Genomic DNA, 24,668 nt, shown 5'->3' with positions numbered 1-24,668 from the left:
ACCAGCTGCTCTCATACGGAATGGGGGCAAATGGAAATGTCTCTGTAGGATCTGGAAAACAAGGATCAGCATCTCAGCACTTGTATTCAACATTATCCTTGGATTGCTAGGGAGGAGAGTAGGCAGGCGACGTACATGAGGGGACCAGCTCGGAAGAGAGGGAGTTACGCTGTTGCTGCTTGTAGATAACACGATGTTTTATACAGAAAACCATGGAGATTCCACGAGAAAGCTGTAACATACAGCAAAGAGCCCATCACGGCGTCAGGTCAAGCAACCATTTCCGGTCCCTGATGCTCCGGTTCAGATCCAGCTTCCTGCTAGTGAGCCTGGGGAAGAAGCAGGTGGTCAAGTACTTGGGTTCCTGCTACCAGACGGACTTCCAGATTCCTGGCTTCGGTTTGGCTCAGCATGAGGATGCAGCTAGAAGGGAACACTTATGCGTCAGTGGGGGATAGACATCAGTGGAGCCAGTATGGGAAAAAGTTATGGAGATTCCTTCAAAAACAAGAATAGTGCTGCCATACAAATCAGAACTCCTTGTGTGGGATTCTATTCAAAGAAAATGAGCCATTCTGCACCCCAGTACTGATTAAAGCCTTAATCACACCATGGTGGAAACGGAAGGAACCTCAGTGTCCTTGCACAGATGAATGGATAAAGAGAACGCACAACACACCCACAGTGGAATACTACTTAGCCATTAAAAAGGATGAAGTGTGAACTGGAAATCATTAGGTTGAGTGAAGTAAGCCAAGCACAAAAGAAAAGTAGTAACCTCATCTCATTGACATGCGCAGTCTGGGGGGAAAAAAGGGTGATGTCATGGAAGTTAGAAGTATAGCAGCAGTTCCTGGAGTCTGGTGAGAATACAGGAAATTGGGGGATAGGAACGAGTTGATTAACCAGCAGGCTACAGCTGGATCAGATTGAGAAGTTCTGAAGTTCTGTTATACAGATCTAAAGATAATGTAACTGGAGATAAGGTTAGAGTGTTGGAACTATCTCTATAAAAGAATAGGAGACAGATATGGGAGATTTTCACCATAAAGAAATGCTAAGTGTTTGAAGAGACAGGTCCTTTCTCATGATTGCAGATTAAGCATTGCTGAGATGTCTGTGGGCCTTTCCACCCTTACCCACGCTGGCATCTCCAGCACATGGGACGGTGTGCCCGCTGTGTCACTCTGAGGAGCAGCCCACAGCTCTGGAGCAACAGAACCGTGAAGAGAGAAAAATCTCTCCTTCCATTTAAGGACAGTAACTGGAACGGGCTTCTTCCAGAAAAATACAGCTCCCTCTTCAGGGGAAAAGTAGAAAACAGAGCTAAAGTCAGAACTTGTTTGAGATCAAAAATTAGCAATCCTGATCATCAATTGAAGTGAATTAACCCTCCCTGCCAAAACTGGGTTTTTTGGGGGTCAAATTTTGGTACTAGAATTTATACCTATTATACAAACTCTAGGTCAGAACTAATAACAATATCCCAGAAACCAGCTTTGGAGACAATATGTGGTGAGAGCTCCAACCCCTGACACACTGATGTCTCAGCTGAGGCTGTCCCAGTGTATTCTCTCTAATGGAGGCGTTGCTAAGATCCCCTGCGGCCACTTGGGGAGTGAGTCAGTGGACGGAAGATCTTCCTCTCTGTCTGTCCTCCTCTCTGTATACCTGCCTTTCCAATACGAATAATAAATAACTTTAAAATATGAGATCCTATTCCAGCCCAACTTTTCAAGCACAGAGTCCCTATTGAGTTAAGATCTATTTTTAAAGTGTCAAATGGCAGCCAGTCTTGAGGCAAAGGAAATCAGGTTCTTGTATCTCTCCCTGCCTTCCCTTTCACTTCCGAGGGGAATGCGCCTATGGAGACCCCCTGGTGGAGGTCTGCCAGTTCACCAGGAGGCTCAAGGCCTCGGTGGGCTCCTCCAAGTCTGAATATCAGCTGCGAACCAGTGCTGGGGGGCAGGCACGTCTCCCCATCTTTTCTCCAGCTGAAGAAAACAATCACCCCGGGAGTTTGTGGAACATGAAGATTCAGGCTCAGCTGTCCCGGGGTCCTGGCGTTCTTTCAGAAGGGAGAGCCACACTTTGAGCAAAGGCGCTGCAGAAGACTTGGTTAATGAGTTGTCTGGGCCCAGCTGGAATGTCCTTGATCCCAGGCTTCCTCAGTAGGGGACCCCAATTACTGTCACTTTCCTGTGCTGATCACACTCAGCATTCCCGCAGCCTCCCCACCTTGCTCCCTCCTCCAGGGCTTAATCAGCACAATTAATCACTGCTATTCTTTTGGAAGCTCACCACTCAGAATTTTTTTTTTTTTTTTTTGACGGAATTTCTGTATTTGGGTATGACAGAACTGCCTTAGGAAGTGCAGGCCCTTTGGCATCCTGGTGCACTCCTGCCCTCTGGTGGTGAGACTGTGAGATTCAGCACATTAAACCGTGAGCCCTGACTTTCTCCTTGCTTCATGGTGAACTTGAAGGGCACAGAGTGTTTGGTTAGTGTAAATGAACAGAGGCCTGTTGGGGCCAGCAGCGAGGCTCAACAGGCGAATCCTTCTCCCTGCGGCACTGGCTTCCCATGTGGGAAGCCAAGTCCTGGCTGATCCATTTCTGATCCAGTTTTCTGCTTGTGGCCAAGAAAACCAACCGAGGAAGTTCTGCTCACACCATCTGCGACAGAAGAGTAACCAGTTTGGGAACACTCACGACCATGGAGTCTAGAGTTGGCTTTTCTACCTGCCGAAGAAATCACACAGACCTACACTGACACCATGGCACTGCCTAAGCAGTTTGCTGCTGATACGAACATTATTGTTTGTCCTGATTGATTGAAAGGCATGGTTTAACACATCTGCTGTACTAACTCTTGGAGATGAGGGCTGCATGTGACTGAGTGCATAGCTGGGTTGGATGTGATAAGATGCCCTTGTATCCGTCAGCAGCTAGAGTTCAACAAGCCCTCATCACAGCCAGGAGATCATAAAAAGTAGAAGAAAAAAAAAAAAAACCCAGAATAGGTTTAGAAGATAGCTCTAATTCCAGTTTTGATTCTGACAAGTCTTTTTATATTCCTGAGCCTCCATCACACCTCCTGTAAAAACCCATCTTTCCTCTTGTCTCTTCAGATTACCGTTGAGATGAAATGTAATTGTGGAAGCAGAAGAGTTGCTAAACTATGACATGTGGATGATTTGACTGTGTCTTGGGCATTACTGCTCCAGGCAGCCTGCACAAAGGCAGACTACCAAGATTCAGACGGGTGGGTGGCAGCTATGGGGCTTCATGTCACATGGCTGGCTGCTTGTGGCATCCACTGGGAAAGTTAGTCATGACATTCGCTAATGATAAGAAGGAAAACTGTATTCAGGGGGATTGTACCAGTAGGTGTCAGGCTCGGTTCTGCATACGATAAAGGAGAGGGGGAGTTACAGCAAAGAAACCAAGGCAGGCATCTTGGATGGCATGATGTTAATTAGCACGGTGATTTTGTTTTTGCAAGTACATCTAACACCATTTCTATCCAAAGTAAGGCAGGTGGGTAACAGAGTACCTAGAGGTGATCAGCCAAAGACTAGGGGTAATGGGTAAGGGAACTCACCAAGATTTGTACTAAAATTGCTGTAATCTGGCCAAGGACAGAGCCCAAGCTCCAAGGCCTCCCAGTAAGAAATTACAAAGGAGTGTGACAGGGGGTTGGTGTTATATAGCACAGCAAGTGAAGCTGCTACTGGTGATGTCAGCATCCCATGTGGGTGCCAGCTCAGGTCCCGGCTGCTCCACTACCCATCCAGCTCCCTGCTGCTGGCCTAGGGGAAACCGCAGAAGGTGGCTCAAGTGTTTGGGCCCCTGACACCCACGTGAGACTGCTGGCCCAACTCTGGCTGTGGAGGCCATCTGGAGAGTGAACCAGAGGGTGGAAGGCACTCTGTCTCTCCCTCTTTCTCTGTAATTGTGTGTGTAGGAGAGATTTATTTATTTTTACCTGATAAATAGATTTTTTTATAGAGAGAGGAGTGATAGAGAGATCTTCCATCTCCTGGCTCACTTTCCAAATGGCTGCAAAGACCAGAGCTGAGCAGATCCGAAGCTGGGAGCCAAGAGCTTCTTCCGTGTCTCCTACATGGATGCAGGGGTCTAATGACTTGGCCCGGCCTTCGCTGCTTGCCCAGGCCATAAGCAGAGCATGAGGTCAGAAGCGGAGCAGCCTGGATACGAACCAGCACCAGTATGGGACTCTGGCAGTATAAGGCAGAGGATTGGCTTACTACTACCATGTAGGTCCCAGACTTTAACTTTCAAATAAAAAATAAATCTTTAGAAGAAAAAAAGGAGTTAGATCAAGGAGAGTCTTTTCTTCCTGTAAAGATTTATTATTATTTTTAATTGGAAAGTCAGATTTACAGAGAGAGAGAGAATGACCTTCCATCTGCTGGTTCACTCCTCAAGTGGCCACAATGGCTGGAGCTGAGCCAATCCGGAGCCAGGAGCCAGGAGCTTCCTCTGTTTCTCCTACACAGTGCAGGGTCCCAAGGCTTTGGGCCGTCCTTGACTGCTTTCCCAGGCCACAGGCAGGGAGCTGGACGAGAAGTGGAGCCACTGGAATAGAACCAATGCCCATGTGGGATTCCTCTGTGTGCACGGCACAGACTTTAGAAGCTATGCTACCGTGCCTGGCCCAGAGTCTTTCTCCTAAATGATTCTGAAAATTTCCTGAGAGTTGGGCATTTCTGTGTTTAAAGTATTTAAATTTTTAAAATTTTATTTTCCATATATAGAATTTATTCAAGAGATTTGTGATGATTATCTTAATTAAAAAAAAACAAGACCTCCGGCAGCAGGAAAAGTGAAATTATTCAAGTTGCTTAGCATTCATTATTTAAGTTATAGTTTTTAACACAATATAGTTTTATAAAAAAAAGCTTAGCTAGTATTTCATTTATAGGGGTTGACACGTTTTGAATTTAGTTATTATTTGAATATTGACTGAGTGCTGTCAGATTATTTGAATAATTAATTAGTGTTTTACCAAGGTAGAAACTAAATCAAATGTGAGGGATTTTAATAGTTTTCATAGAGAAAAGCAAAGAGCACATTTTAATTATTGTAAAAATTTTTTAAAACCAGTAAGTACAGTATAAGCCAAACTGTGTAAGCCTGAATCTCTTTCTTTTGTTCTTTTGGAAAAATGATCTAATTGCTAGGGGCTGGTGCTGTGGTACCACCCCATGTGGCACGATGCCCTTGTGGTATGATGCCCATGTGGTACCATGCCCATGTGGTACCATGATGACCCGGCTGCTTGGACTCTGCCATCTTTGTGGAAGACCGCAATGCAGTTCCAGGTGCCGGACCCACATTTGAGACATGAATCAACCGATAGCTTTCTTTCTTTCTTTTTTTTAATCTCCCCAACTTTCTCTCTCCTCCATGTTTCAAATAAATAAGTAAAACTTTTGCAAACAAATCTAGCCACATAATATTTTGTGCTTTTCAGGTAATTTCCTTTTTTATGTGATATGTTTTTAATTCCAACTTTTGCTTTTCAAAGAGCACCTTTGGCGTTGGTTTTTACATATATTGTAAACCTCTGTGTTTTATTTATAGTTCTAGGCAGCCTGCATGTTTTCAAAAGGTTTACGATCCTGAGGGGGAGAAAAATAAAGCAGTCCCACTCAGAGATGTACAAAGAGAATTTAGAAATATTCATGGCAAAATGAACTTTTAACAGATAACTTTTTGTGTGGCGATACTTTAGAAACGCAGGCTCAGTTTTTCACAGCGCGCACGTGAAGGCTCCTGGTATGTGAGACAGGCGAAGGATGATGCGGCCGTGCAGCCTGCGACCCGCAGCAGGGACTCAGGCTCCGGCCCCGATGTGTTTCTGGGTTTTGCCAGCAGTCTGCACACAGAGGGAAATCTCGTCAGGTGAATGAGTCACCTTGTCCGTAAAACGAAAGCAGAGCGACTGCTCCGCCGGAAACCTGGGCTGAGTGGCTCAGGCTGTTCCGTATGGTTGGATTCTCTCACCTCAGGTCGGGCCAGAGCTTACACTAAATGAAGATTTGGAAGGAACCAATAAATGTATCTTTCCCCATTAAAAAAAAAAAAAGTAGTCTGCTGGACTCTTATGAAGGTTTGAGATTGAACAACCTTATCTCACTGCAGTTTTAAAATATGACGTCTCGTATGTGTTAAAATTAATACTCTGGGGCCTGGCACGGTAGCTTAGTGGCTGAAGTCTTCACCTTGCATGCACCGGGATCTCATATGGGCACTAGTTGTAATCCTGGCGGCCCTGCTTCCCATCCAGCTCCCTGCTTGTGGCCTGTGAAGGCAGTCCAGGACAGCCCAAAGGGCTTGGGACACTGCACGCGCGTGGGAAACCTGGAAGAAGCTCCTGGCTTACGTAAGCCCTTCCTGGATGTTAGGAGCAGGGCAATTGCTAAGGATGCTTCCCGCTTTAGCTTCAGCACATTGAATACAGCAGCAGTCAGGATGCTGACTCCCAGTGCTAGCTCAGTCTATCCCAACGCTGGGCCCACGGCTTTCCTTGTCAATTCGGAGGGACCAAAATTAGCTCTTGTTAGGCAGGAGCTCCGGGCCACCTCACAGCACTGGTTCTAAGTGCCAGCAAAGTGCCCTAACCCACAAAATAGCCCTGTAGTAGGTGCTGAGAGCTGCATGGTACATGGGGCCACCAGATGGCAGCAGTGTGCTCTGGATGAAATGAGCTGGGGACGGGAATTTATTCAGTTTCTCAGTAAACACTCCACTAGGTGGCAGCAACATGAAAGCAATTGAAGTGGTCGTTAATGGACTACATTAAAAAGAATTCAATCCTTCTGTTAAGTTTGACAGCAGCACAGTTTTGAAAAGCACAGTTGGAATTAGAAAATGTAATATATCTTGTGTTTTTAGGAGCTTCCAAATGCTTAATTTCATATACAAACCCAATAAAACAGTAAAGGCAAATTTATTGGGAAGAGGGGGTTGCCTTGCAAACATCCCGGGTAAGATGATTTTTTTTAAACTACATGATCATTTAGGATTTATGGAACCCCCAATTTTTTACCCCGATTTAGAAAAAAGAAGTCACTAAAAATAGAGTGGAACAAAATAGTACTTATTTATTGGCCACCTGTTAGGTGCCAAAGGTAGCCTTTAAATGCTTTAAAAACATGAATTCATTGAATCTGGATGAGCGCCCTTCATGAAAGCCCAGATTTGAATTCCAGCCTGTTTACGGCCGCCGCTGCTCTGTTTTCCATGACCTCATACTTTTTCTGCTTGAACCATTTCAACAAAGCCCATTCTGCAAGAGAAATTGGAACTGTTTGCACAGTAAGCTTGTGAGTGCAAACAAGCACGCGTTTCCTCCGTCAGTGGCTTTCCCATGTAGATGTGTAACATTAATGCAGTAAAGAGGAATAGCATCTGTACTGCTATTGTTACACTGACAGCTAAAAAAAAAATGAAGCTTATTTTAGAAGCAGCAGCAAAGTCATTTATGTTGAAGGGTAAATGATGGCATTGGAAGTAAGAATGGAGACGGGCTCAAGAGAGTGGAGAGAGACCAGGGGCTTGGCAGGGCACAAGGGCAATGCAGTGGTGCCTGGGCAGCTGGAGTCCAAGCCAGCAGCTTCCCTACTCCTTAGACTAGCTCTTCCTCTTGGCTTCGGGCAGCTTTACATGGCAGGCTCCTGCACGGCCACACGTAACCAGAACAGCACAGGGCTTTCCAGGGCAGAGACCTGACAGGCTTTGAATCTTACAGGCAACCACTGGGCACAGGAAGTGAGCAAATGGTTCCTAAGACAAGTGCCTGCTAGGAGAATGCCCACCCTCCTGGGACTCCCCAGGACCAGCACTTCTATTATTCCAGTCTAAATTGGGTTCAGATCCACGGTAGAGGAGAGGTAGAGTAAGAAATAAGAAATGAAGATGACTAAGGTAACTTTTTTGATTTTATTTTGCAGTAAAGTAGCATTTTCATATATGAAATGTCAAGTATCTTTAAGAGAAACAACAAAATGATAGCGCAGTGTCACAGTACAAAGGCTGGTCTTGGGCGAATGGGAAGGTGGGGTGGTGGTTCTGTTGCTTATATAAGATAGCCTAGGATGGAATAGTTGAAGAGCAAAGCATGGGGTAAGGGGCTGATGGAAGGAGAGAGTGCTGAGTTAATTCTCACTGTGTCCTTCAAGCAAGGTGAACTGGGGCTGCCTGTTAGCTAGCACCAACTAGAACGCAATCGCAACTAACTGAACAACTGCATTTGACAGGCCAGGCGCTGACCTTACCTGTGTTTCTGTTAAATGCTAAGGCTGGCTTTCTGCAGAAGTGCTCTCATCCCTTCTCTGTCAGAGCAGCTTGCCCAGGGCTCGCTGGTTAGCAAACGGTTAGCTAAGATTCAAACCCTGTTCTCCTTCCCTCATTCCTCTGGCACCTCTAGGGCTTCCACGAAGGCCGTGGCTGGTGATGCTTACTCACGGGTACCACCAGGGGTCACACTAGCCAGTTCAAAGGAATCAGTAAGCACAATTGGATTACATACAATTAGTTAAATAACTTCCAGTCCAAGTTTAGTGCTAATAAAATTACTACATAAAACTGGGACATTATAAACTCTTGGTAAGAAAATAAGAATCAAGTTTGAATAAAGTCTTCCCCCAAGAGTAAAACAGATTATGAATCCAAATCGCTGTCACCCAGCCACGAGCCCCTTCTGCTTAGCTGTTGAACAGAAATGACTGGCTCACACTGTTTCAATGACTACAGAAAGATGGGACAGAGTGTAGTCCACCACATTTCACAGTCAAGGGGAATGTGGCCTGAGCGTTGAGACGAAGCTGCTGATGGTCCAGGTGCTATTTTGTGCCTTAGGAAATTGTTACATTTGGGTTGTTTATTGTGGCCTTTCTGTGGTTGCACTCCCTACATGTCCTGCTTCACCGAGGACGAATCTCAAGCTGAAATTTTTACACAAATTTCATAGGACACAGTCGACACACCAGCAGATCACAGGCAATTTCCACAATTTTAAGGGATGGTTGTGTTGAACTGCACACTCCACAACACATTCACACCGAATAGCACTTTTGTCTGCAAATGTTTAGACAGATACTTTTCAGGACATTTGAAGTGGCTCTGTTGGTGACTGCTTCCTTAAGCAAAGAAAGAGCTAATAGTCACTATGGCAACCAAGATGGAGGCAACCACAAGTAAAATCAGACCCATATGGCATAGCTTGGCTCTCTTGTTGTGCTTCTTCTTTTTCTTCAGTAAGGTGTCAAAACCCGGCGTGTACATGTCTCCCAACCAAAATCGTAGGTCGTTAGGATTTTCCTGAAAGAAAAAGATGTAGAGAATTAGATCAATGAGCAAACAAGCAGTTACCGACTAGACTGCACACCGAGACCCAGTCAGGAGGGCTTCAGGTGGCTGCGTGGGCTGTCCTGCGTGAGGCTTCAGTGCTATGGCACAAGGAAGAAGTCAGGGGTCAGGCCTCACTAGCATCAAAGCTACAGCGACAGGCCCCTGGCTGATGGCGATTCCTGCAGCTCCAGGCTGTGGGTCTGCAGCAGAGCCATGGGAGCGGCCTGCAGAGTTTGTTTGTTGCTCACCTGGGAGGGTCAGAAACACACACTTGGGCTATTGTCATGGAATGTAGGTTAGTGAGCTGAGACAAAATGGAAATTTCTTGCTTTAGATGAGCCCTAGAGGTTTGTGTGTGTGTGTTTGTTTGTTTTCCTAGGAATTTCAGGAGCATATTTCTGCAGAAGGAGGTGGAAGGCTCAGGGTCAAGGTTTCCTTCCATGACTCTCTCGACCTGCTGGTCTTTTCTGCAAAAGCCTTATCACTTTTTGAACTCTTGAGGAAAAGACCCTACCTTCTTTTAGTCCCTAATTCCTCTGTGCTGTAATGAGGACCCCACACTTGCCTGAAGGCCAAATGCCACTGGTTTTCTTGAAGAGCCTGCAGATCATAGATGACGCTCTCTGACACTCTGCTTCTAACTCGGCCTTGGTGATTAAATATGGAATTGCTTTTCTCTCTATTTCGCTCCATTTTTAAAAGATTTATTCATTTTTGTTGGGGAATCAAATTTACAGAGAGAAAGATCTTCCATCTGCTGGTTCACTCCTCAAGTGGCTACAACAGCCTATGCTAAGCCAATCTGAAGCCAGGAGCCAGGAGCCCCCTTCGTGTCTCCCGTGTGTGTGCAGGGTCCCAAGGCTTTGGGCCATCTTTGACTGCTTTCACAGGCCACATACAGGAAGCTGAATGGGAAATGGAGCAACCAGGACAGGAATCGGTGCCCACATGGGATCCCAGCATGTGCAAAGCAAGGACGTTAGCCAGTAGGTTACCGTGCCAGGTCCTTCTCTTTTTCTAATATAAATTTTAGGCAATTTAGGCAAATGGGAGGCCAAAGGCACCTGGAATTTACATAACCCAAAAGTGATGTCTAGGTTTAAGAAATTAGGTTAGGGACAGTGGGTGTCAATTATGAGCTGTAGGTAGGAGTGGTGACATAGGAAGCTGAATAACTGAGGTATAGGATGAAATTCTCATGGAAATTAATATTCTGGCATCAACTTCACTCAAGAAGCTAGCACTAAAGTCCAGTATGACAACATTAGTGAACAGGCCTGGAGACTGGGTGATGTTAGTAAAATGATGCATCGGCTGTGTCCATGTCTCTGCTTCCTAAAACAACACTTAGTTGTCCAACTTATAGAAAATTATCCCTCCATGACATTAATATTCAGTTTCTTTAGTTTCAGATCTCTGTGTTTTAAGATTTAAGTATTTATTGAACTAAGAGTAACACAGGCAGAGATACATATACACATGCAGAGAAAGAGAGAGAGCGAGAGAGGAGAGAAGAGACATCTATAAGCAACAGGTTCACTACTCAAATGCCCACAACAGCTAAGCTGAGTCAGGTCAGAGTCAGAGGTGAGAATTCCTTCCAGGCCCCTCCCATAGTTAGCCCGAGCACTTGGTCCATGGTTGCTGCTTCCGGGGGGCATTAGCAGAGAGCTGGCCTGGGGCAGAGCACCGAGGACTCGAACCAGCAGCCTGAGGAGTGCTGCCACACAGCAGCTGAACTACCATGCCACAGTGCTGACCCTGCTGTTTCTTTGAGCTGAGTCATCCTCTAAACTCTTCGTAAGTTCATCTTTCATGCCGTCTTTTTGTAATCACATGCATTCCCTTTTCCCTTTTGATGGGAAGGACAGTGGTATTCGTTTCCTCCATCAGCTTGTCAGGCATGCAAACAGCCAAGGGAAGGGAAGAGGACCCAGACCAAGATTGTGCAGTAAATCAGTACTTTATTTTTAGTAGTAGATTGCTCAGAAATCCTCAGAAATACAAGGTTGGGGTGGGAAGTATAGCAGGGTAGGGAAAAGGAGTTAAAAGGGGAGAACAGGAAAAGGAAAGAAGTAAGTTGGAGGCAGTTCTGTGGTGCAGTAAGCTAAGCCACCACCTGGAGCACCAGCATCCCGAATGGATGCTCTGCTCTTCATCGAGCTCCCTGTCAATGCGTTTGGGAAAGCAGCAAAGAATAACCCAAGTCCTAGGACTCCTGTACCTACGTGGCAGACCTGGAAGAAAACCCTGGCTTGTAGCTTTGGCCTGGCCCAAGCTTTGCCTCGGTGGCCTTTGGGGAGTGAGCCAGCAGATGGGAAATCAGCTTGCTTCTCTCTCCTCTCTCTGCAACTCTGCCTTTCAAACAAATGAGATAAAAATCTTAAAACAAAAAACAAAACAAACAAAAAAACCCCACAGGATCATTGTTGCGAGGAACAACTGTCTGGAAACTTTTCTAAAAAGGCTATATTAAAGGGAAAATACATTAATCCTACCAAGAGATTAGGAAACTTCAAAGATTCTGCACAATGACGTATTTCAAGGAATACATACTTGTGATTTTGAAAAGTGTGTAGGATTGAGGAGGACCTAGTTCTTTTCTTTCCAAAAAAAAAAAAAAAACAGAGAAATCTTCAGGTGCTTAAAGTATGGGGCTTAGAAGAGATATACATCTTTAGATGAAAATTACTTAGAAAGTCTTGGGCCTTCCTCGTGCAGGCAGGTAGAGGCTAGCCAAGGCCCGGCAGGAATCCAGCCCGCTCAGAAACAGGGACCACCCTCTGTGGTATTTCTAGGTTCTTGGTGGGTGACATCAGAGGTGTTGGGGGACAGAAAGAAAAACTTAAGTTGGGTTTATGCTGGGTGAATGAGTTCATTGCATACTTTTCCTGTGTTGAAATGTTTTTGTTTTGTTTTGTTACTGAGACACAGGAAAAGGATCAAAATGTAAATCTGCAATCTTAAATCACTGAGTGGGGTTGAAGTAAAGTCATCTTAGATGAGATCGTCTTTGCATAGCGTAAGAAAGCACGCTGAGGAGATAGCTTTGTAAAAATGTGGACTGGAGAATCATCCCTTTAGTGCTCATGGATATAAACCATCATAAACTGCTGTGAACCATATGTAATCTTTTCAAAAACCTTTTGTTTCTGGAAAACCTTTGCTCTGTTTCATCATTTTTTTCCTTTCTATCCTATACGATGCCAGTAACTATTACAATTGTAAAACTCAAAACAAACATCAATTTTGACTAGGGAGGTTAGAGGGACCAAATGGCCTGAGAACTAGAATGTTTCTAAGGAAGAGGCTCCTGGTCTCCCCTCCTGTATTGATGGGGGTCACTGTTCCTGTGGGTACCTTCAAGTGTCCGGAGAGGTTCGTGTGCGAGGAATGCCTGTCGTATTCCTCAATGGTCCACGAAGGATTCTTTTTCCTGTCTTCCATTGCCTCCTCCAAGCTTAGGTCACTGTAGAGTGGATTGTTCTTCATAACTGATGTCAAGGATGGTGGTGGGCTGTCAGGAGTGACCAGGTCCTCCCGACTGCATCCTTTAGTTCCTTGAGCCACAAGGCTCTTTTTTTCTCTCTGTTAGGAGACAAAGAGACAAGGCGTCTCCTATCAATGGACCTACTCATGGTGGAAACAGCAATGTGACATAATTGTACCTGAAAATTTGCTGAGTGTGCCTAGAAACTCAACTCGTTAAGACAAAGAATGATAAAATGATTCTAGAATCTAGTTTGACCCAGAATCCTATCAGTAATGCAATACTTCTTTTTGCCTACAATTTTGATAATCTTTAAATGAATTACGTTGAACTAAAGGTGACCACAAGGACCGAAACTGAGCCAATCCAAAGTCAGGAGCCAGGAAGCTTCTTCCACGTCTCCCACATGGGGGCCGGTTCCCAAGGCTTTGGGCCGTCCTCCACTGCTTTCCCAGGCCACAAGCAGGGAGTGAGGCCACCGGGACACAAACTGGTGCCTATATGGGATCCTGGCGCATGCTAGTTAAGGACTTGAGTCACTTGGCTATCGCGCCAGGCTCCATGCTTTCAGATTTTTAAAAACATTTGTATCAAAGTATGATCTGAAGCTAGAGATGTGCAGAAATGGCAAATGCATAGCTCAGTAAACTTTCACAAACCAAATAACCTTGCATGTCCCAGCTCCTTTCTTTGGTCAAAAAGAAATTGAGATGTCATAAAGCTTGTGGATTAATATCTTAATTGTTTTATGGGACATCACGGGAGAGGAATTCCACGTTCAGATAACTTACGTTTAAAACCTTAAAACTTGGTGACCCATTTTGTTAATTTATAACAATTTTTTAAAAGTTTTATTTTCTTTTTATTGGAAAGCCAGATATACAGAGTGGAAGGTTTTCTGTCCACTGACTCCCCAAGTGACTGTGACGACATGGGAAATGGGGCCACCAGGACAGGAACTGACGCCCATATGGGATCCTGGTGCATGTGAGGCGAGGACTTTAGCCACTAGGCTACTGCTCTGGGCCTCTAATTTACAAGAATTTTTTGATGCGTTTTTCACCTACTTTAGTCTTTCTAGAGAAGATTCAATAGGAATCATATTCTAACTAATCATATTTATGCTTTCATTGATATCCCCTGCAATTCCTTCATATAAATCATACTAAATATATATTAATAAAAACTAAAGTTATAAACTGATATCATGCGTCCTTCTGAAATGGCTGGAATTAAAAAAATGATTCATAGACAAAACCATTCACATTCTGTTTGGTATTGGATTCCCCTAACTTTTTAATCCTTGCATTTTTCACATACTTAGAAATGAGCTTGGAGATCCTCTGACTTGAATAGCCTCTTAGCCTGCTTAAACTCAATTTTATTTCATTACACTTAAAGTTTGCAGTAAAATAATATATCTTTTTGACTTACCAGTTATCTTAAAGATAGATGGCTTAATAAGTATTTTTTTTTTTACTTGAACAGAAATGGTTTGATAGGAAATTTAGATTCTTTGAGCTTAGCATAATTCTGACTCTGTATTTTTTCCTCAAGCTGAGACATCTTTGATCATCTTGGAAGGAAGATAATTGTTCTGACTTTACAAATCCTCTTTGTCAGGCTTTTTGCCTGTTAAACTGTTCCGTGAGTTTCTGAAACAAAATTTTTCCTTCTATTCATGAGAAAAATACTGTTTTCTTGGGGGTGGTGATCTACGAAAATAATTACAAGTTCTAGTATAATTTAAATAGGTTTTAAAAACTTAAATACAAATAGTAGGAGGCTAATCATAGATACATTCTTAAAAAATCCCTTCAAGCGTGTGCTGTTACTTTTAGATTATATTCCTGAAAAATTTGAGGGTCTCATAGAAAATGAGGTCATTTATTTTTGTTTTATCAATTTTTTGTCTGAATGAAAGCAAAATAGTATAGTTTTATCGGGAATTTGATGGTAGGATCAAAATGTTAGTTATGATTGGAGTTCATTTGCATTTTTGATAAATTTTCAGGAAGCTTTAGAAAAAAGTGCAGTGCACATCCATTGTAGCCCTCCACTCTATATCCTAGGTAGAATACATTGATCAGATCATGGCATTATTCTATTCACATTTCTTTAAACTAATTCCTTCAAAAACGCTTAAGAAAGTGACACTTTAAAGCTTACCTAGACTTCTCTGTATAAACCATTACTTTGATCATTTATCCTGTATACAATTTAATTATTATACTCTGTGTGTGCACATAAACTACCATTTAATGAATATAGCAAGATAGAAGGCATAGTTAAGCAAATAGAAACCAAGAGTACACAATTAAAAGGTCATTGAAGAAAGAATCTCTAAAAAACATACCTTAGGAATGAGAAAATTCATGGCAGAAAGGAAGATTGAAAATTAATGCTGCACAGAAAAAAAAGAGAAAGAAAAGAAAATTGATAAATGAATGTGCATACACAAGTAGCTATTCATTTTATTAGAAAATAGAACTAGTGAAATTATTAATTTGTGAGTTATAAAATAAGACAAAACTAAAACACTACACAATAACACTTTTGGTACAGACATTCTTGATTAGGAAACTAGCAAACCATTCCGGTGAGGGAATAAAGATGTCACTGAAAAAAAGGAAGGAATGTGTAACTTCTCAATCAGGAGGGCAATAGAGAAAGGGATAAAGCAAAGTTGATCAAACTTTAAGAAAACTAGTAAAATGAACTAATATAGGGTTAGCTATCTTAGGAAAACAAAAAGACAAACCTTGTGAATCATCACATTAAATGTAAATGAACTAACATCTTTATTTGAAAAACATTGTCAGATTACATTTTTTGCTTTTAATCTGTATGTTTTTAATGATTGAGTTAGTTGGAAGATAAGAGAGAAGGAGAGCCAGAGAAAAAGATCTTCTACTGTGTCACTGCACAAATGACCTCAATGACGGGCTAAGTTGATGGGAAGCTGGGCCTAGGACTCCATTCAGGTCTCCCCTGTGATGAAAAGAGGCCTAAATACCCAGACCATCATCTGCTGCTTTCATGGTAGCCTTAGCAGGGAGCTGGATCAGAAGTAAAGAATTCTGGACCCAAGCCAGCATCCCAATAAGAGATATAGCACACGCAACAGCTTAAGTCACTGCACCTTAATGCCAGCCCCAGACAGATTAATTAAATATTTACCAAAACTACCTAAAATAACAACCAAGGAAGCATGAGAGTAAAACAATGTTAGATTGGGGTCAGTGGTTTACAGTCAATGCCATGGAGACAAAATTAACAGAAATCACTTCTGATACTGGCTGCTGAAATTCTCCACAAGAGCATGGCCCATATTCCCTCACGTGCTTTCGTGGTGACCCTGTAAACCATGATTTTGAGATGACACAGGTCTAAGGTAACCCAAAGCCCTGGAAAACGACATTTCTTCCCTCTATCCCCCACCAAACCCATCTTCTCTTTCTCTGAGTTTTCATGAGCAAAGTTTATATATTTTTCATTGTGGCTGCCAATATTCTATGGGATTTTAAGCAAGCTGGCTGAGACTAGCTGATTCTCCCTAATATGGAAGGTAGTTATCTTGAACCTGCAAATAGGTGGCATTTGGATTGATAAGCAAGAAATGGATGAGTCTGAAAGGGGTTTTCAAGGTTGAGATGGTAATTATTTCCTCTTGTGCAGTGGAGAGAGAATAGTTGGTCTGTCATTTGTGGTAACTTGGCAGGTAGTCACATGTAGTATCATAATAAGTATTTATAAATCATCAGAGCATTTATACTTATAACAATATTAAATCATTTCTGTAATCCAGGAAAGGACTAAGATTACTGAAAGTACTAGACAGTTTATAAAAAGAAAGGAAGGAACTGAGGAAGAATTCAGACCCTGGATGCCTTCTGGTGTTGAAATGCTGAGTGTGCACCCTAAACATTAAACCTAGAATTGTTTTTTAAATAGAAAAGCATTTTGAGAAAAACTCTAGTACAATCTCAGGTGCATGGAGTGAATTGGGACAGATATCCCCTGGAAGGTACAGTTTTGCATTTTAAATAGCCTCCGGGTGACTGACAAAAGTAGAGACTGAAACATACAGTAAGAAAGACTGTTTGAGAGATATATTGGCATAAATATGGTATATTTTTTGGTGTGTAAAATAGACTTGAACTAAATAGATCCGATTGCATTAGTAGAGTTTAGTGAACTTAGTAGGAAGTCGACTACCAAAAAAGATTACCCCTGAAAACTTGATTGTTTGAAATTAAAACCTAAACAACCACCACCATAGACATCTAAATATTCATATGTAGGGACAAACTTTGAAACCTACACAACCATGAAGGATGACCTATTTCTAATGTGCCAGATGGAAATAATAAGCTATACAAATAGTGCAATCCTTATCATGATCATAATGCAGAAAAGCATTTTCACGGATTCATGTCTAGATGCACAAACTTTCTGAAAATGAGCTCACCACTGACTCCAGTAATTACATATTCCAGATTACCAGAATGATTTTTTATTTAGAAATCACAGATTTGATCATGTGATTTCTTGCTTAAAACTTTGCAGTCAGCTCTGAAATTTATAGGATGTAATTTAAAATTTCACAACAAACTCATGGGTTCTTATGGTATGACCCTGTATTCTATCTTTCCCAACATGCTACCAAGGATTTGTAGCCTTGTAAATGATATTGCAAGATGTCTTTAAGACAGATTTTAGTGCCAGAGGCACAGAAAGGAGAGACGTTAAAATCTAAGAGATAATGAGTATTAAGATTGAAAAATAGTGAAGAATGGGGATTAAGAAAAGAATCCATTAAATGATATTGCCTGGAAATCAAGGTAAGGAAGGTCTCTCATCCTGACTTTTTAGTCCAGCTCTCAAGTTTAACCTGGAAAGCTCCTAGGCTCTGAGACAGATATAAAGGAAGACAGGAAAAGATGCAATAAAGATGTCAGTCTAGAAGATTCTAAATCTAATCAGGAAACAAAGCCCTCCCCAATACCTGTAAAAACATATTTTTTTCACTTAAAGCGGTTATGAAAAATACTGGGAAGATAATTCTAAATGCCTTTATCAAATATATGTCACAAATAATTTTAATATCCAGAAACATTAGAAATTTTGAGATTGTTTAATTTGTTGAACTGGTATAAAATTTATTAGCAAAATTCCTCTAGTGAAATTTCTCTCTGCATATATGGGACCTTATCTTGCTTCTACTTCCTGACTTCCCTGGGAAGTTAATGCTGACATTTCTAGGCTGTATGGAATTGTGTTAGTTCTTACAGACATGGCTAAGAGCATTTCTTTTGAAAATGCAATATGAATTTTTAAAAAACAAAATTAGATGACCATTGACACAAGAATGATACTTATAAGGACTTTGTTTTGATATTTGGGCTCAAGGAGGTCTCTGACTGTTGAGCCATCAGTTTGAAGGCAATGTTGTTAGACTAAATTCTTTGACATTGTGTTAAAGTAGTCTGCATCACAAATAAAATGCTCACAGGTCATGTGGCACCAAAAGATCAGTTGACACAAGTTTGAACTTTGTATGTGAGTAATAAAATCTACTTGTTGGGTTAGCCACACAATATGACAAATATATTGAGTATATTTCCCCGAACACCACACAAACACACACACACACACGTACACACACATGTGTGCATGCATGCAAAAGGACACTGTCCATTCATAATAGCTACAAAATAATGGGAGTGGTGCTATTTGTTATTTCCTAAATAACATAATAAAGGGATAATTTAAACACATGTTGGACTACTAGTTAATAATAATAACACATACACACCTAACCTTCATTCATACCTCTCGCTCTTCCAGGAAATTTCCTGTCAATTGCTTTCACCTTATGTTTTGTTTTCTCTCACTTTAGATAAACATAAAGAATGATTATTATCATAATTTTACAAATGAAAATAATGAGACACAAGCTGATTAATGCCCTTGGCAGATATCAAACTGTTTCACTGCGGATTTTAAACAATAATCAATTTTCTGACTCTATTACATATTTTTTCCCATGGGCCTAATGGCATCCCTAAACAATAAGAGTTTTAAAATAAGGTTTACTTGACTTGGTGTTTGCCACATCATTTATGCTTCAATAGACAGAATATCCAGTGTCAAATGACAAATATTTATAATAGTTGCATCTTCATTTCTTTCGGTAATTTTTTTCTTCAATGAATATATTAACTGCTGATTTGACAATCCACCCAAGAGGGAAAAATTACATAATAATATATGCCAAAGTGAAGTGGAATATAATTGCTGTTACTCATGGTTTGTGCCAGTTCGACTCAATTGCCTGAAGTTGTACTTGCTTTACTGCAACTGTGTGTGCTGTTGCACTCATAAATTGGCCTTCATTAAGGTACTCAGCATTTCTTTCTTGGAATAATCAAAATATTTATCTGAGTTTTAAAATTGATAGTAGCATATATTCAAAGATGTAAGAGTGAAGTTTACATCCTCGATTTTCCCTTTTGTAACTGTCTTACCTCAATAAGGTCTATAGGAAAATCTGCCTTTTAAAAACTTGCATTTCATTCAGGTTTAGGGACAACATTCATTGGAGTTCAAACTGTAGAGTTCCACATGAAGGAAGTAGGCCCAATCCAGGACCAAACAAATGATGTTAGATCGACATGTTCCAATCTCAAAAGAATCTATTGGATACGTTTTCTGAGATTAAAGTACATAGTATAGAGGGCCAAGGTTTTTGAACTGACTTTTTAATCATCTTATTCAATGATTTAAGCAAAAACCAGGGGAAAAATGGAATTTCATCTTATTTGAAATTAAAGAAAATGCGAAAAGCTCTATGAAGTACTGGGAAATGTGGAAGGCAGAAGGGTTTGAGGATTACAAAAGCAAAGCATGTAACAGTAAAAGAAAAAAAAATCAAGTTGTCATAATAGGCTGTCTTACAATGGAAATAAATTAAAACCCTTATAGGTGGAGGAAACACTTACATAATCATTTGAGTGTACTTGATTTTGAATGATCTCATAATCAAGGTCCCAAGGAGCCCACAAACACACCACAGAGGAGTCACTTTACACCAAGACTCTTGAGTAGCAACTGTTCTTAAAAAGAAAACAAATTTCTGTTCAGGGAATTTGAACCACTCCAAAGGATTTAATGGCTTGCAGGGCTTTGTGCGTCAGTCACTTCTTGCTCTGAAATGAAATGTTCCTCTTCCTGCTTCCACGTCGACTAACCCTCAACCCCATTAACCTTCACATCTTAAAACAAAGATCATTCCTGTTTCATTAGCTGTACAACAGTCAGGGCCTTTATGTTTATTGCGGTACCTGGAACTCATCAAGGTTTAGGCTTCCTTTTGTTCCCCCACACCCCAAAAAGATGGTAGATGCAAAAGGAGAACAAGACAAACACAACCTGCGTTACAGCTGTGTGCCCTGTCTGTGGGACACCTGTGGAAGCAGTGCCAGCGCCTTTCCAAGATGGAGAATTCCTCTTTTTTTTTTCCCTCTTTCAAACACTAGATTTCCATTGTTTGGCTATCTCAGTCTCCTCTGCAGACAAAGAGAGCTAATCTAAATAAAGCAGAGAGAAGCAGTCAGCCTCCTGGGAGGTTCACACACACACACCACGTCATCTTCCCACACTTCATGTTTAGACCTGACAGAAAGATATGATTTCCCCCTTTCTTTCTAAAAGCCTTATTTGCCAATAAAACAATTAGTTTGAAGGATTATGAAGGAAAGGAATAAAATAAGGACCAAGAAATTTAAGATGAAGGCAGGCAGGGGAACGCGAGAGTGGGAGACTGCATATTTTATAAGGAAATTAGAGGAAGGTATTTCAGAAGACAACAGTCACCTTGTCTTCATTTCCTTACAGCCTTGTTATTATTATTATTTTGGCACAAATAATGAAATGGCAGATCGTACAAAACAAGCAACCTCCCCTCCCCCACAGTTCTTTGCCCACAGAGCTTACCTGTGAGTAAACAAGGTTTTGCCAGTGCTGTGCAGCTGGATAATATCCTCCCGGAAATCTCGCGAGGCTGGCCTGCAGAAGGGCCGGGCTCCTCATTAAAGACTTCACATCAAGCTGCAGGAATTTGTCAGGATGGTTGTTATTGGGCAAAACAGAGAGATCCATGTCTCCCTTCGACCACAGAGGGAACACGAAGGCAGGCGGAGCTGCTCCTGTCAGGCCCCTCCATTATTAATGAGCCCGAGGATACAGCGACTGCCATCTGAAGCCAGGGGCTCTCGCTGAGCTCGGAAGCCACTCTGGAAATGACACGTCAACGCACAGGAACAAAGTGGCAGAGCAGCACACTGCTGTACCTTGCACACGTTCACACACAGGCCGTGCACTGAGGGCACTTGAATGGACCCATGGGGCTACATTCATCAAAATTAATTGGATGAGAACATTAAGCATGTGTACCACTTAATGTCTTTCCGTTCAGAGTCGGAAATAAGAGCTCGAGGGGGAACTGTTGTTTGGATAAAAGCTGCCAGGATCGCAATGTTCCAATCCATCCCTGGAAGCACGAGAAGCAGTCACCTGTTGAGAGGCTTAGCTTGATTTTCTCTTTGAACATGGCTGAACTAAACTGACTGCAATGGCCTGGGCAGCCTCACACGTGATAAGCAGTATCTTGTTCCGTTTTTATGTTTTGACTCCCAGGGCCTCCATCATGTGAAACCTCCCCATGGGTTCAGGTTGTCAGCTCCTTCTGAGTGCAGCAATGGCAAAAGTTTGCCTTGTAACTCACCATAGTAATTTAATATCCCAAACTCCTATCTTGACCCTTCACTATAGCAGCTTCCTTTGACTGTTCTTAGATGTACCAAGGAGTTTCAAAAACTTATAAGTAAATTTATTTTGGCATTAAAACAATCAAAATCTATGCCTAGGTTTTTTTTTAAAACATGCATTTTACATGAACGTTTTGACGGCCCCCCTCGCACCCCCAGAAGCTCTTAAAGTTGGTGTTCACACAGCATGTTTGGAAGCAAAGGAAAGCATGGTTGCTATGGATCTGGGTGATGTGCAGTCCTAAGTGGACCCAGCTGCTGCGAGAGCCTCCGTGTGGGTGAGGCTGTAGACAGTGTCTTCAGCCAGCAAATGATGATGACAGTGCAGATCCGCTCTCTATCCAGGCCGCTCTGCTTTAGGCGTCTTCTCGCAGGGAAAGCGTGAATTTCCATCTGCAGGAAAAGAAAGCTTGTGGGAGGTGACAGAAACATCAAGAGTTTCCAGAAGGCACAGATTGCTGTTTCTGCACGTCTGCTACGGCTCTTTAATTCAGCAACAATGTTTACCTTTCAAGGTGGCAGAGTCATGTGTGGAATGGATCCAGTGATTTCAGAAGAGGTCCCTACAACTTACAAAAATCGATAGCCAAGATGGTCTTGAACTGAGTGAAGCACTGGAGAGTACTTGCCTTTTTTATGGCAAAAAGCATGAGGCAGTATGTTTAAAAAATTTGCCTCACTGGTAGTTGCAGTGACTGAATTAAGTTTCCGTCTTCTATAACAACTTTCGGAGGCAAAGATTATCATGGTCTTATGATGTTCACAATATATTTGAGGTATTTTATAAATCTACTTAATAGAGAAAGTAAAAGGTACTACACACCACAGTAACACAGCAGTTAAACCGGAAGTATGCAATGCCACTACTGGTTAATCCTCCACCTGCAAGTGCTGGCATTCATATGGGGGCTGGTTCATGTCCTGATGGTCTACTTTCTATCCACTTCCCTGCGTATGGCCTGGGGAGGCAATAGAGGATGGCCCAAATGCTTGGGACCCTGAGTCCACAGGGGAAACATGGAAGAGGCTCCTGTCTCCTGGCTTTGCATCAGCTCAGCTCCAGCCATTGGCTGACATTTGGGAAGTGAACCAGAAAATAGAAGATTTTTTCTCTCTGTCTTTCTCTCTGTAAGTACACCTTTCCAATAAAATAAACCAAATCTTTAAAAAAAAAAAAAAGACAAACCAAGTGTTCACAAATCAAGTATCTTATGTGTATGTACGTAGGATTTTCTAGATTGCTCTGGCCTCTGCCAGAATATATCTAATGAGCAAATATTTCTTAGTCAGCTTGCTTTTCCTGAGAGGTTCTTTGGAGAATAATACACATCTTCAAGCAGAACCTTGCTTGTCCTTGCCTGTCTGTGTTGACAAGTGAACAGAAGCCAGATCCAAATGTACTTGTTTAGGCCTTGTCCTTAGCCAAAGGACAAAGTAGGTGAAGTGCGCCTCCAGTTTTCCTCAGGCATCTTTCCTTTAGATTGTCCCACCATGCTGGTCCTGGATGCCCAGCGGCAAACGTATCCCAGGCTCACGGTTCTCCCATGCCTTTGCCTGCCCCTCCCTCAGTCATTTCTTCACCTTCATGTAACCTACATGAATGACCATGAGGAAATCAAGTCTTACACACCGTCACCCCTCTGCTATACTTCTGCCTAGAGACAGTCCTTCCTACAGCTGTGGGTTATCCACTAGTCTCCTTCATGTGCCATGACTGATGTTGGACCTTCCACAAAATCTTTACATATTTTCTTCGTAGTCTTCATTGTTAATTGTCTTTCAGGCTTTTAAAGGGTCTCTACAGTGATGATGCTTTACAAAACACCAGCTCTGTTGTTTGACCCCTTCTGTATGAGTCATATCTGAAGACCATAATGAAATCCTGTGTTAAGTAAATGAGGAGTGCTGTTATGTACTCTGATCTCTCACGACACAATTGATAAAACAATCACATTAAAAAAAAGGCATGGTGACTTCTTTGTTCCACACTGTGTTTCAATCATTGTCAATGAAGAAGGAGGCTCCATTGCCAAGAATTACATGCCTTAGTTTCTTGTTTGGTGGTGTATAGTATAAAGAATTCTGCTTAAATTCCAGCAGTTTCAAAATTCATTTGATCACAACACAATTATCTTAGTTTTCCTATTAATTCTTTAAAATACTTAAGAATACTTGGACAAACACTGGCACACTGGCTTAGGTTTCCATTCCATTCAATAGTGACAAAGAGTATAAATATGCAAAATATAACAGTGCTTTAAAAAGGGCATGAAAATTAGGTCTAAAATATAAGTTTATTTTACTGAAATCCATGCATAGTGTTTTTCTTAAAATCTACATTTTCCACAAACTTTTTAAAGCACCCTAATGAAGAATATATTGGGGACACCCCTAATCAGAGTGCAGATATTTGAAGGACACAACAGTTGGTCCTGTTTGTCGTCTGAACCATAACACTTGGAGAACTAGAATCAAACACAAGCCCACTAGGTAGAGCTGTCTTACATATTAATTCACCTTCTTTCCCTGATTTTTTTCTCATCCTTTCTTCTTCCTTTAATCCTTTTTGTCTCCCCTTCTCCCCTTCATTCTTTCTTCTTTCTCCAGTTCAAAAGGATTTTGAAAAACAACTGATATGTCTGCAAGTGTTTCCAGCAAAAAAGGATGTACAATTTTCAAATGAGCAGTTGGAAGCTCACTAATTATCTAAGAGAGTGTGAACATTATTTGGGTTGTTTGGATTAGAAAGCAAGCCTGTGATGAAGCACTATGAATACTTAAGATATACGACGAAGCCCTTTCAAAGTTGGCAAGAAAAGGAATATAACAGGGTAACTGAATGCAATGAATTTGGAGTTGGCTGGCTTTATGACAGTCAACTGGATTGAATTCTTGGAAATGTTACTGAATCTTTCAGATCTTCGGTTTCCTTGACTATAAAGTGAGGTTAGGAAATATACATTGAAA

General features: G+C 41.8%; 1 protein-coding gene across 1 annotated transcript; it reads right to left on the bottom strand.

The window, feature by feature from the left end:
• Positions 1-9,170: 9,170 nt before the first annotated feature.
• On the bottom strand, positions 9,171-21,036 carry MINAR2 (membrane integral NOTCH2 associated receptor 2). The gene is made up of 3 exons (XM_040976419.1): positions 20,869-21,036; positions 12,741-12,968; positions 9,171-9,350 (listed from the first exon to the last, which is right to left on the bottom strand). Exons 1-3 carry the CDS (start codon positions 21,031-21,033, stop codon positions 9,171-9,173), a joined length of 573 nt encoding a protein of 190 aa, XP_040832353.1. The 5' UTR covers positions 21,034-21,036.
• Positions 21,037-24,668: the final 3,632 nt, after the last annotated feature.

This window comes from Ochotona curzoniae, unplaced genomic scaffold (assembly GCF_017591425.1).
Source record: "Ochotona curzoniae isolate NIBS_2020 unplaced genomic scaffold, NIBS_Ocur_1.0 contig_1, whole genome shotgun sequence".
Lineage (NCBI taxonomy): Eukaryota > Metazoa > Chordata > Mammalia > Lagomorpha > Ochotonidae > Ochotona > Ochotona curzoniae.
The sequence above is the reverse complement of the archived record's forward strand: the minus strand, read 5'-3'. Positions and strand labels throughout refer to the sequence as shown.